At 35.8% G+C, this 14,469-nt stretch overlaps 1 protein-coding gene across 1 annotated transcript in view; it reads left to right on the forward strand.

Moving 5' to 3' along the window:
• Window positions 1-14,240, forward strand: part of SLC13A1 (solute carrier family 13 member 1) — a 112,151-nt gene extending 97,911 nt beyond the window's left edge. Inside the window, exons 11-15 of the mRNA XM_045847691.1 lie at window positions 1,872-1,978; window positions 3,650-3,759; window positions 10,409-10,570; window positions 12,020-12,157; window positions 13,818-14,240. Coding sequence (XP_045703647.1) covers window positions 1,872-1,978; window positions 3,650-3,759; window positions 10,409-10,570; window positions 12,020-12,157; window positions 13,818-13,952 — 652 coding nt within the window. The 3' untranslated portion in view covers window positions 13,953-14,240. The remainder of the gene's footprint in view (window positions 1-1,871; window positions 1,979-3,649; window positions 3,760-10,408; window positions 10,571-12,019; window positions 12,158-13,817) is intronic.
• Window positions 14,241-14,469: the final 229 nt, after the last annotated feature.

Here is a 14,469-nt window from a genome sequence, read left to right on the forward strand (position 1 = left end):
AAACTATTGTTTAAAGTTTGATGGTACTATGTAGGTTTGAAATAAGACCTAGACTAACATAATACATACTTCTTCCTCCTTTTAAAAAATCCCACTTCTACCATCCTAGGTAAGGACAGTCTTTTCTAAACACCAGCATGGAAAAACTAAATGAAATCAAACAGTAGCTAATAAAAACCTGGCAGAAATCCCAATAGGAAATTCAATATACGAATCAGTTTCTAATTTCTATTCCTTATGAGAGAAAAATGTAATTCAGGAGATGTTTTGTTTAGAGCAGGAAAACAGAGTGTATTTGCTATAGGCGGATGTGCATGTTACCTAGAATGCTGAGAGAAAAAAAAAACAGAAAAGGAGCAAAAATTTGAGAGAGGAAGGGATTTGAAAAATATAAATTAAGCAAATAAAATTTATATAATCTTACTATTTTTATTACTGAGACAACCTAAATTAGTTTATAATGAACTAAAAATAAAATTTAAATAAATGTAATAAAATAATATTTTAAAGACTTTTTTAAGAATAAATTATTTCAGTATTTGTAGCTTTATTTTAAGTATGTATTCAGGGGCACATATTTGTAATGTAGAGGTTTTAGCCATTAGATGTTCCAAAGTTAGAATGATAGATCAAGATTTATGGCTACCACCTAATGTTTTCATTCCATCTGTTTGATCTTGGACTAAATCCAGTATGTCTTTTCATAAAAACAAAATCAGATTACATAATGCCTGACCTAATTTGACAAAAATCCAACTAAAATTTGTAACTGAAATAAAAGAAATAAAGAACAATGAAATAATAAATATTGGTTAAGTTTATTGAATAAATTAAGGTAGCTTTTTTACTCAATAATAAAATAAAGAAAATCTATATTTAGGGAAAACAAACTGCTTTATAAAATTGTCAGATTGAGTAAAATAATGCATTTTTTATTATTTGGTTTAAGTAAATTGTAGAAGTAGAGAGCTTCTCTAGTATATATGCGTTGCTGAGTTACAAGGTTGCAAAGTAACCTGTGGGATGGAAGGATGGCTTCTCAGAATCCAAGTATTCACTAGTTAAATATTTCTGCCTTTTAAAACTGTTATTTATTAGAATTCATATCGCCTGTTTCCTTCATTACTAGTAGCTTCTGAACTGTTGGGGCTTCTGGGAACCTGTCTTACCTGCTGGAATGGCCTGATGATTTTAAGACCCCATCTGTCCCTGAATCACTCTTAATTTGAACAGTGATCACTTAGGAGTATCTCATAAGCCATTCTGATAATTAATATTCTTGATTAAGTTTCATAGGGTACAAAGCATTAAATGGGTTGATTTCATTTGTATGATATGGCTAGGGCTTATACTCAGGGAGGCAGATGTTTTCTTAGAAAAACAGATCATTTGCTTTCACAATTTACAGAAGAGTTTTCAAGGACTCTAGAAACCTTGACATGCCTTGCCACAATTCAATACTAGGATGTTATAAATCAATTATAGAAGGCTTTGCCTAGCCTAGCAATTGTTTTGATGTCAATTCTCTGCCAATTTAAATTGGCAGAGTAAAATAAATAATTAAAAAAAAAGGTTAGTTACCAGATCTATAAGCTCTATCTAACATCATCATGTGTACACATGGTTTTGAAAATAAAGAGAAGTATAGGGAGACAATGGGAACATGGTCTCAGATTTTCAGTTCCACTAAATTATTTAGTGGAAAATCATTCAGTGGGAAATTTACAGATTTTAGAGCAGATTCTCCAGGAAAAAAAAATAACACTGTATACCACCACTACTACCTGTATGCTATTAGCATAGTCAGTTAGTGTTTAGTACCCACAAATTCTTGATGCCACTTGTTAATATACACATTTGTCCTTTTCCAGGTATCCCGATTTTGCTACAGATTCAACTGTTGCCTTACTTATAGGACTCCTATTCTTTCTTATCCCAGCTAAGAAATTGACTAAAACTACACCTACAGGAGAAATTGGTTGAGTATTATTTATTATTCTGAATGAATTTGACAGAAGAGCAAAAATACACAGGATTCCACTAGCTTCAGTTAGCACTTGGAAAAGAGGGTGTGGACATGTTGACACACGCCCTGTTGGCACACTGCAGCACTCAGCCTTCTGTTACAGGAAGGGTCATCTTCACTTGCAGAAGTGAGAAGTAGATTTTCTTAACACTCCATGGTTCGGACTCCACTGTGAGCGATACTATTTAGTCTGTGATAAGCCCACTCCCCCTCTTCCATAATCAGAATTAAACTTACCATTGACAAACATAGGGACAAGAACTTGGAACTCACTATTTCATGATGAGCCCTTGCTACTAATGCTGAGGGTCTACTAAGGTGAGGAGTTTCAAAGGAAAGAGCATTTACAGCCTCATAGTAGTCCTGGAGAGAATGCAAATCAGCCCTACACTAGCCCATAACCTAGTGTCACAAATGAAAGAAAAGGTATTTGGTGGGAATATTCATGTTTTAATAGCACATGGACAAAGAGGCATGCATGTTTATGTGAGGATACTCCCTCCCCCAAGACACACACACACTTCTTAAACATAGTCTTCATCCATCTCTGTGACTTATGGTAACACATAGTGTTTTGGGAAGTCAGATTCCTATGTTGTCCATGTGGGACAAATAGTTTAAAATTGTTTGGAAATAGTCTAGTAGAGTTATGGGTTTTTTTTTTAAATTTATTGAGGTGACACTGACACTGTTTAATAGGGTCATATAAGTTTCAAGTGTACATTACTGTGATACGTGATCTGTGTACTGCATTGCACACCCACCACCCAAAGTCAGATCATCCCGCATCACCATATGTTTGGCCCTTTTCACCCTTTACTGCCTCCCGCCCCCTTCCCTCTGGCAACAACCACATTGTTGTCTGTGTCTATGAGTTCCACTTTCATATCCCACATATGAGTGAAATCATATGGTCCTTAGCTTTTTCTGGCTTATTTTGCTTAGCATAAGTCCATCCATGTTGTTACAAATGGCAGTATTTCATCCTTTCTGTGGCTGAGCAGTATTCCATAGTATACATGTACCATATCTTTCTTTATCCAATCCTCTGTTGAGGACACTTTGCTTGTTTCCATGTCTTGGCCACTGTGACTAATGCTACAATGAACATGGGGGTGCATATATCTTTGTGAATAAATGTTTTTGAGTTTTTGAGGTAGGTACCCAGGAGAGAGATTGTTGGGTCATATGGCAACTCTATTTTTAGTGTTTTGAGTAATTGCCATACTGGTACAACCACTATAGAGTGTAGTTTCTTTTTTATTGTTGGCTCTTTTTCTTTCTTTCTTTCATCTTATTTCTTCTTTCTTTCTTTTTTAGGGGGGCAAAAATACTGAAACTTCATCCAATTGTATAATGAATAGCATTATAAATGACAGTGTTATAATGTATCTAAATTTATTTTATAATATAATCTAAAGGATTTTCCCAAGTTATGATTTTTTAAGGTAAAAATGTTCCACCTGTACCAGGTAGAAATTGTTCAAAGTCCAGATCAAGTCCGCTATCTGAAAGCAACGTAGGAATATTAAAACCTTCTTGTGACATGGCTGTTACAGTAATGAAGAAAAAAATGTCCTATTATTTTAAGTAATGTGTAATTGTAGGGTTTTTGTTTTGCAGTTGCATTTGATTACTCTCCACTGATTACTTGGAAAGAATTCCAGTCATTCATGCCCTGGGATATAGCCATTCTTGTTGGTGGAGGGTTTGCCTTGGCAGATGGCTGTAAGGTAATAATCTGTGTCTAAGATATTAACAAGTAACTAGGCTGTTCCAAAGGAGAACACAGAGACATTCTAGCTTTTGCTTTACTCAACTTCATCTTATCATTTTAATGACAAAGGTTTCAATAGCCATGCATAAGTACAGCACACAGACGAGGTGAGGTCAGAGTTCAAAACATTTCATAGGCTGCAAGCATAAAACATCAATTTTATACAATGAACCAGCATGTCAAAAGAAAGCAAAGAAGGTTAGAATGCTTTTTATTTTTAATCCTCACCCAAGGGTATGTTTCTATTGATTTTAGAGAGAGAGAGAGAGAGGGAGAGAGAAACATCAGTCGGTTGCCTCCTGTATGTGCCCCAATGGGGAATCAAACCCACAGCCTAGGTATGTGCCCTGACCAGAATCAAACCTGCATCCTTTTGGTGTATGGGGGTGATACTTCAACCAGCTCAGCCACCTGGCCAGGGTGAAGATTAGAATTCTGAATCCATGAAGTAGTATTAGAAGAATAGCTTAATAAGAAAAACATAACCCTGGCTGGGTTATTCAGTGGTTGGAGTATCTTTAAAAAAGGAAAAAACACAAAAATCACACAAATAGTGACTTCTAGTGAAACATTTTTTGTTTGTAGTTTTACCTTATTTCATGATGAATTAGAGTAACTCTCAGAGGTCTCTGCAACATATCATGGGTCTAATGTTTTCAAAGGAGAATAAGAAACAATAGCAATTTATCACATTATTTATTTATTATATTATTTATTATATATTAAGTATATTAAAGGTACTAAATACACATTTATTGAATAAAACCCTGAAAGAATTTCACATAACCATGACTAATGCTGTAATCTGTCTAATTGTAGTGAGAAGTAAAACCACCAAGAGGATTAGAGTTGGCTATTTCTTTGGCCTATCTATACAGTTGATATAAAGTAGAAGTCTAGGGAGATCATTGGCCCTTGAAATTGTCCCGGTCATGATAAGGTTGATTCAGAAATTCCATGAAACTTCTCTTAATTTTTTGACAAATTAAAAACCTCTCACTTCTGGACTTTCTAGGCTTCTGTGCAATACTCAGAGCTCATGGCCGTTCCATGTTCTTATTCTGTCGTCAAAGTAAAAAGGATGGCGAGAGATGTGTCTAGATTTCTCGTTTCAGGGAAGTTAAACCTTTATACTTCTCAAGGCAAAAATCTACCTGTTCTGTTCTCGTCTTAATAACCTACAGGGAAACTGGTTTTTGCTTCTGCCTTTATTGTCAGTTTTTCTGTATTGTATTTGGATACTGAGATTTCAGCACTAAGATTTAGTAATAGATGAAATTCTGAGTGCCACTTACAAAGTAATTTTCAATCTAGATTTAGCTTGCCTTAGAGGCTGCTCAAATATAAATGAGAGAAATATAAAACAAATACAGTTTTTTGCTAGTCCAGCAGTAAGGAGATCTGGTTTCTTAGCATCAATAATTTCCATTCCTATGACTGTTCATCTGGATTGTGAGAAAATCAGAATCAGCAATTCTGGCATCTATGTGAACTTTGTTCATTTCGCTTTTCCAGAATATCTGTCTGGATTGGACACAAACTGCTTTTAAAAGCATTTGCCAGACCCTAGTCTAGCAAAGTATAAGGAAATGAACAGTGTGAAGTTACTCTGGTGCAGTAGGCTGTCTCACTGGAAGGACAAGGAAACCTGGGAGGAGGTCTACTTTACTATGAAATCCTAGTACTATGTAGACTCAGATTTCTATGGGATACCCAGAATAACCCTACCCCTGAGTGGTAAGGTTGAAGCATAAGCTTCAAAATCTGGCTATGGACAAATATGCCCCTAGAAACCAGTTTTGCTAAGATTTGGAGACAGTTAATTTTTAAAAATTTGTCCCTAATTGTAATTAGTTTATCAGTGTTCAGAAGTAAATAACCCTTCTCATTGGGAACCCTTCTCATTTAGTAGCTGCTATCATGAGATAGCAGCTACTAAAACATTCACCTCATTGTAATTCCTTCTCTTTTAAACGCCCCTTGATATGTTTTAATATGATCGGACTCTCAGGAGCTGGTAGCCATTCTCAAATTCTTACCAGCGAGTGAATCCTCCTCTCGTTTTTTCACACATTCCTCCAAATTTAGATCATCTGAGTTAAACATGGAAGATTAAACACTATTTTTCTCAGCTCCCCACTGAAATGGCAATAACAGAACACAAAAAAGTGTCAATCTATAAAGAAAAGAATTTATGGGAAGAACAGTTACATATAAAACATGTTAATAAAATTTAAAAGATGGAAAGAGGATATTGAGGGATAACTAACTTTGTACTCTAGAAATAGTAGAGAGGATGAAATCTATGGGCCTGAAAAAAGATAGCAGACAAGAAACAAACTAATTCATCCACTGGAGCCTGGAAGAGGTCAGAAATTGGAAACAGTGTTTTAACAGGAAGCTGGGGTTTAAAGCAGTACTAAAAGTAGAGTATGGTGTCAAGAGTGGATCAAGAGCTGTGAGCCTCACAATACTGTCTGCAGGCCTGAATAGACAGGCAACTGCTCTCTGTCCTCCCTAGTAGAAAATTAAAATTTACTCTGTAACAAAATTGAATCAGTGAGACCCTGGCTCATAGCTCAAATACCTAGGGTAAAGTATTTCTTGTGTGTGCATGTGTGTGTGTGTGTTTTCTTTCTTTATATCCTTATTCTTTATTTTTTACTATTTTTAAAAACTGTTCTTCAAGTACAGTTGTCTCCATTTCCCCCCTACCATTCCCCCCCACCCCAGCCATCCCCACCTCTCACCCTCGATCCTACCCCCCTTTGGTGTTGTCCATGTGTCCTTTGTACATGTTCCTGAAAACCCCCTCCCCCTTTCCTGTCTGGTTATTGTCAGTTTGTTCTTAATTTCACTGTCTTTGGTTATATTTTGCTTGCTTATTTGTTTTGTTGATTAGGTCCCACTTAAACATGAGATCATATGCTATTTGTCTTTCACGGCCTGGCTTAATTTACTTACCATAATCCTCTCCATATCCATCCATGCTGTCACAAAGGGTAAGAGCTCACAATCTTTGCTCAGGCACCAAGAGTTGTCAATCATTATTTTGTTGCCACCCCTTTAAACATGCATAGATAGTCCTGAGTTATCAGATAGTTGGGAAAGCCTCTGATACAATAACTAGTAATAAAAAGAAAAATTGAAAAGGAATACATTAAAGCAAGGAAAATGTATGAAACAAAAGAAAATTTTAAAAATTTATCATTGATGCCTCAGAGAGATTTTAGAAACATGAAAGACATGAAAAAAAAAACAGAACGTTACTTTTTAAATAAAGGATAGACAGAAAATAAGGAAGATCCACTGAAGATAAGAAATATCATAATGCCCCTACAATTTGGATTTTGGAATGTTTCAGGTTGTCCCAGAGGTTTGTAAGCTTCTCTTCACTTTTTTGAACTCTTGTTTTCTCATTCTGTTCTGGTTGGATGCTTTTTTTTTTTCCTTTGTTCCAAATTGTTCCTTTGAGTCTTGGTTTCCTTCCTGTCACTGTTGGTTCCCTGAATATTTTGCTTTATTTCACTTTGAGTATACTTCATTTGTTTTTTCATTTTTTGACCAAGCTCAATCAGTTTTGTGAGCATTTTGATTACCAGGGCTTTAAATTCTCCACCAGATAGGTTGGCTATCTCCTCATCAGTTAGTTCTCTTTCTGAAGTTTTGCTCTGTTCTTTCATTTGGGCGTTATTTCTTTGTCTTGGTGAATCTGATAAGTTTAAGGGGGTGGGGCCTTAGGTATTCACCCACGCAGGGCAACCCTCTTTGCTGCACTTCAATGCTGCCTGTGGGGGATGGGCCAGAGGAGAAAAATAATGGAAGAAATTAAAGACTTATTCAAACAAATAATGAAGGAAAACTCCCCCAATCTGGCAAAGGAAGAAGACTTCCGGGAAGTACAGGAAGCCCAGAGAGTCCCAAAGAAGTTGGACCCAAAGAGAAACACACCAAGGCACATCATTATTAAGTTACCCAGTATTAAAGACAAAGAGAGAATCTTAAAAGCTGCAAGAGGAAAGGAAAGAGTTACCTACAAAGGAGTGCCCATAAGACTACCAGCTAATTTCTCAAAAGAAATCTTGCAGGCAAGAAAGGGTTGGAAAGAAGTAGTCAAAGTCATGAAAGGCAAGGACCTCCATCCAAGATTACTCTATCCAGCAAAGCTTTCATTTAGAATGGAAGGGCAGATAACATGCTTTCCAGATAAGGTGAAGTTAAAAAAGTTTAAAGGCTAAAGGGACTTATCTGAGAAAAAGAAGATCAAAAATATGAACAGTAAAATGACAACAAACTCACAACTATCAACAAATGAACCTAAAAGAAAAGAAAAACAATGAAAATAAAAACTAAGCAAACAACCAGAACAGGAACAGAATCAGAGAATGGATATCACATGGAGGGTTTTCAGTGGGGAAGGAGAAGGGAGGAATGGGGGTAAAAGGTACAGGGAAGAAGAAGCATAATTAATAGGCATAAAATAGACAGGGAGAGATAAAATATGATACAGGACACAGAGGACTTAAAGAACTTGTATGTACAACCTATGGACATGTACTAAGGGGTAGATGCTAGAGGGTTGGAGGGTGCAGGGTGGAGAGGGGATAAAGGGGGCAAATTGGAAAAACTGTAATTGCATAATCAATAAAAATACTTTTTAAAAAAGAAATATTATAACAGAAATGGAAAAATTCAGTAGCAGAGTTAGAAGATGAAATTTGAACTTATTCCAGAAAATTTAAAAAAGATGAAACTAAAACATACAAAAGAGATAAGAAAATTAGAGTATCAACCCAAAATGTCCAACAGCCAACAACTAGGAGTTTCAGAAAGAGAAGAAGGGGAAAGAAAATAAAAATAAGCAGAAAGATATTTCCAAAAATAATACAAGCAATTTCCCAGAACTGAAGACTTCGAGATTCTGGACTGAGAGAGCTAGGGAGTATCCAATACCAAAGCACACCATTTGATGATATGATCCCAACAGCCTCCAAAGAAGGGGTGATGTTATGTGGTGTAACCCGTTCCAGTGGCATCTGATCAGACATAGATTAAAAAAAAGCCATTCTTAAAATATATGTAGTTATATTCTAGGATAAGCTTGTGCTAATGTGACTTAAGTGTTAAGCAGACTTTTTTCCATTTAAAAGTCAAAACCAAAAAACAAACAAAAATACCAGTCAAAACCACAAATAACATATATCTGGTATCCATGTCTGAGGATGTTTTGCCAACTTTTGATCTGCTTATAATTAGAGCTTTTCTAAAGGATACCACTCCTAATTTGACATGGGCATAAAGATTCACGTATGCAGTAGCTCACTGAGTCTCATAAATGGAGAATTTTCCTTTCCATTTGGCAGAGTGAGGAGGGAACAGAATAACACACCTGTTAATTTGAGTACAGCTGATTTCTTTGTACTACACACAATGAGTCAAAGATCAAAAGGTCATCAGGCTTTCTGGTTGAGTGATAACTCTTTCAAGTCTACAACTTTACGAAAGCTAAACTATCAAAACAGTATGAAAAGAAAATAAAGAGGTTTTCAGACCTGCAGAACCTAAAAAAATTATTTCCCATGTGCCAGTTCTCAGAAGGTTATAGAAGAAGGTGCTCCACCAACACACTGGCATTAACAAGAAAGATTCTCACACGAGAAGAAGGTAAAGGAAATACATAGTACACCAGGGAGGAGAGGTCTCAGAACAACAGTAGAGTAGATATGAAGGGCAGCTAGTCTAGATGGAGCAGAAGGACGGAATAGTTCAGGATGGACATCTCCATGAGGGAAAATGAAAAAGAATGACCTATATGTCTGTCTACTTGTGGGGAGGTTTCCAATTTGACTGGAGACTGTGCTGAAGAGTTAGTAATAGGTACCTAGAAAACTAAGCAAAGAATGAGGCCATTATCCCTGGAAAAACAAACAACAGTAAAACAAAAGAGTAAATATAATCATAGTACAATAAATAACTTGGGTGTGAACAATATTCATATAACCATAGTGGTAAGCTTTAAATATCACTTTAACAAAATGTTGATATATGAGTGTAAAGAAATGGAGGGAGAAGAAATATATGTGTGGTGGACAGTATAAGGAAGCTGAATCCTTACATGAGTTAGTAAATAATGTCTAAATTTGAAAATTGGGAAAAAGCTTAATTTTGAAAAATAGCCATAAATACCTAAATATATCTCTAAATAACTAATATCAGTTCAAAGTCATTGTCTCCAGGGAATACTATGTAGGAATGGAGGGGGGTCGACCAGAAGGGCAGCTCTTCTCTTCAGGCCCTATAGTACTACCTGACTTGTTAAAATGTGCACAAGTGTTAATTAGATAAAACTAAAATTTAATTGAATAAAAGTAGGAGACAATTCAGATTTCCTAAAGCTTATTGGTAGTGCTAAAATAAAAGTGACTGAGAGTCTCTCCATGTCAAAGCCACCTAGGTCTACCACACCACAGGAATACATGAGAGATTAAAATTGTATTTTAGAAACTGAGTTCTTAGAGCAAATAATAGTTTTTATACATTTAAAGTGTATCTATCAGAATGAATTATTAATGAATAACAAATATTGCAAATTTGGTTTTTTTTAGATCTCAGGACTCTCTGACTGGATAGGAAATAAATTATCTCCTATAGGATCATTACCAGTATGGCTAATAATTCTGACCTCCTCTTTGCTTGTTACCTCTTTAACAGAGGTAGCCAGCAATGCAGCTACCATCACTATCCTCCTCCCAATATTAGCTACAATGGTGAGTATCACATTTATTCCATTTATACTTGGCTTGTTCTCACGTTATGGTATAGAATCATTTTGGGCCCTAATGCTCCCCCTGGAAGTAACTTATAAAGTGGTCTTTATTTGCATTAACACCTTTTAGGTGACCCTAACTCAGGAAAACTCTTTTCCTCCACATTCAAGCAGCAGAGTATTAACCACTTACCTTTTCTCCACCCAGATTTTTTATTTGCAGATAAATGGGAGGGTAAACCTAGATCCTTTCCAGTTATGAGACTCTGGGATTCAATGTTTCCTGGCAAATTTACTATTTAGGCCTCTAACTCTGACACTTCTCCCTCCAGAAGATTATTTCTGAGAAGTGCTTCATATAAGTGATTTGCAAGTAGATGAAGACCTAGGCTTATACTTCGGTCTTCATGCTTAAATATCTTAGACACAGTTCTCTACTGCTCAGGGAAGAATTTTCAAAGATAAATAAGAATCAGGTTTGCAAGGAGAGAGAGGGAAAGACTATCTTTCCTTCTTCTCCCCAACTAGCTAGCAATTACAAGAGATAGCTTTAAGTAAATGTTTTTATTATTAAGACAGATGGATTTGGTGAAAAGAAAGTGATTTAAATTAAGAAGGATTGCCCTTCAGGAATTGTTCTGCTACCAGCTCAAGGGGCATATGTTGTCATTCTTAAGCTGCTGCTGCAAATTAGAAAAAATGTTCAGAGTTTAAATTGGCAAAATATTGTTTGGGGTTTTTTTCCTGGTTTTTATTTCTCAACATAGAGCAGTTAGGAAATTATGTAATACATTAAGAGTCATATTAATTTTTCTTCTGTGATGATCCATAAGCAAATTTTAAATTATGCGTGTCACAAAGGCAGGAGAGTTAATGGAATGAGGTGAAGCTTTGGAGCCAGAGGGACCTGAGACCTTAGGTATGCTCTACTGCTTGTCAGCTGTATGTTTGACAAGTTACTTTAGACTTTTGGAGCCTCAGTTTCTTTATCTGTTATTTGGGGCTATACTAGCTATTTCATAAGTTCACTGGAAACTTTGAGTTATATGCATGTATATATATAGTTCATTATATTATTTCATACATTATTGATAATATATATGTTTGTATATGATATAAACACATATTTTATATATATGAAAACACTTAGTATAGCACCAAGTATTCAATAAATAGTAAATGTTCATTGTTTTTATTTAGTTTTTAGAATAAATAAAACATTTTCTAAACAAACTGAGCTATAATACTTAAACCGGCACTACTAAACATGAACAATAGGAAGAGACACATTCTGAAAAATATTCTTGAAGTTATAACTGCATTTGTGTATAACTTTATGTCTTTAGGTTTTAACCTGCTTCTGGGAAAGCTTGTTATTATAATTATGTTCATTTTGATGCTTGGTGTGTCTCAAAACTTTACTTGGACTCCCTTTCATCTTTTCTAATAGGCTGAAGCCATTCACGTGAACCCTCTTCATATTCTCCTACCTTCTACTCTGTGTACTTCATTTGCAGTCCTCCTACCAGTAGCAAATCCATCCAATGCTATTGTTTTTTCATATGGCCATCTAAAAGTTATGGACATGGTGAGTAAGCTGAAAGAATACTATCAGGTTCAGCAGCCATTTCTTGTGATGCCTTAGGTTCTCTCTCCTTTTTCATATTTAATCAACTGCCATGAAAGCATGGCTTGAGTTCTGTTTCTGAGAGCAATTATGTGACTGGCCATAGAATCATTTTTAACAGTGATAACCTAAAGCAATCACATCATTGAATATAGGAATACAGAGATATAGAATGTACCAGTGATGCCCTGGAAGAAGGAAAAGAGCCTAAAATATGCCCAACACAATGGCTTAAACTTACATGTCAAGATTAGGTTTAACTTAACCTAGGCAAATGAAGATAGAGGGTTAATGAAATTTATCAATCAAGCACTGTGGCTTGCTATCACAAATATTTTTGCAATTGACGTTTGCTCTGAAAGAGACATGAGACTCAGTGCCTGACTGATGAAAAGTCATCTTTCCTGTTCTGATTCCAATAGCAATACCTGAAATGAAAGCACAAGGAAGTGATCACAGAAAATTTAAGTGACAAAACATGCACATTTTTGCCAAATACAAAAGTTGTGCTAGTCAAGAGTAGCTTGAGAATATTCTAGTGTCCCCTAAATTCTGACAGACAACTTCCAAACCAAAACAAATATAACCAAAGTAAATTCCATGAGCTTGCTATCAAATGCAATTTCAAGTTAAGTCTAGTTCCCTTCCTTCCACATGAGCTGCTAAACTCCTGCAAGGTAAAAATTCTGGAAATGCCTCTAGGCAGAAGTTATATAATATCATTTTGGTAAAGAAAATACGTATAATATAAGCCATGCCCTATGTATGTGAATTAAAAAACGGTTCTGGGAATAAATGAGTGGCCTGCATGGACAGAAAGACAGGGTCTATCTGTAGTGATCACAGTTAGCTATCCTCCTTTTACTTTGGGGCTCCATGTTTTAATACAGAAAATGTAAAGATAAGCTGCTCTCTTTGTAAAGAGCTAGATAGTAAATACTTGAAGCTCTGTGGGCATATGGTCTCTGTCACGGCTGTTCAGCTCTGCCATTGTATCATGAAAGCAGTCAACAACAATTTGTAGACAAATGGGTGTGGTTGTGGTCTCATAAAACTTTATTTACAAAAACAGTTCACGGGCAGTAGTTTGCTGGCCTCTGTTGAATGGATAGGAAGCAACTCGGATATTGTTTAATGGACACCAGAATGATAATGTCAGAGCTAGAAAAATGGGAACTCTAAGGAAGATGACTAGATGTGGCATTACTAAACCTCAATAAAAGAATACTGAAGGGAAAACTATTCATAATATTGACTACTAAGGATCCAGTTTTCATATAATGACCTGAAATTTATCCACAAAAATACAAAGACATGAAACTCAAATTGTGATTTTAAATGATCCGGCAGATTTTTAAAGGGATTTTTTTTCAAATCAGAATGATCAGTAAGTGTATTCCTAAGAGGTACCTCTCTGAGACTCTTCAGGTGAATGGCATTAGGTTGGGGACAGATGATCTTTTGACATGAATGGAAGAACTCCTTGTTTTATGAAATCAACATTTTATACTAATCATTTAGTATGCACAAAAATATGACAGATGCCTTCCATTATGGTATTTCAATTCTCCCATAAGTTTTCTTTTCAGGAGACTGACATTTATGCTCTTTTCTGTTGAAGGTTAAAGCTGGACTTGGCGTTAAAATTGTGGGTGTCGCTGTGGTGATGCTTGGCATGTTCACATGGATTGTGCCCATATTTGACCTCTACACTTACCCTTCCTGGGCTCCTATAAACAGTACGACCAACCCATGATATCAGTGCTCTGGCCATCCTGTGGTGCTGTTTGGGAACCATTAAGAATTCACTGTAGAATTTATCTCTGAAAACTGATGACACATTTAAATCAGTCCTGGTATAGCTGCTGCAGTTTTAGTGAACTGCCAAAGCCTATTGTCATATAACTCAGAGTCTATGTTTCCTGTGAGGTACAGCCAAAGAGTTTCTGAGAGTCTTCATCAAGAAGCCTATTATTGTGATTTTGCTCATGGACCATATGCACACTCCTTCATCATAAGAATAATTTATAACTTGACCTTCAAAGAGTTTAGGTAATTTGTTCTACCTTACTGTTTGGGTTCAGTATAACATTTCAAATGCCAATTTATTATTTGAGAAACTTCCCATGAAACTATAAGTAGAAAATAAAATGTACAAGTTAATTAGGTACTTAGATAATTATTTCTGTAGTGTTGCTAAAGGGAATTTTGTGAAAAACCAAAGCCGTGGTCATCTGGTGGTGAAAAGGCAAAGTTAAATCTAAATAAATATG

This window comes from Phyllostomus hastatus, unplaced genomic scaffold (assembly GCF_019186645.2).
Source record: "Phyllostomus hastatus isolate PE091 unplaced genomic scaffold, TTU_PhHast_1.1 phas_contig_118, whole genome shotgun sequence".
Classification (NCBI taxonomy): domain Eukaryota; kingdom Metazoa; phylum Chordata; class Mammalia; order Chiroptera; family Phyllostomidae; genus Phyllostomus; species Phyllostomus hastatus.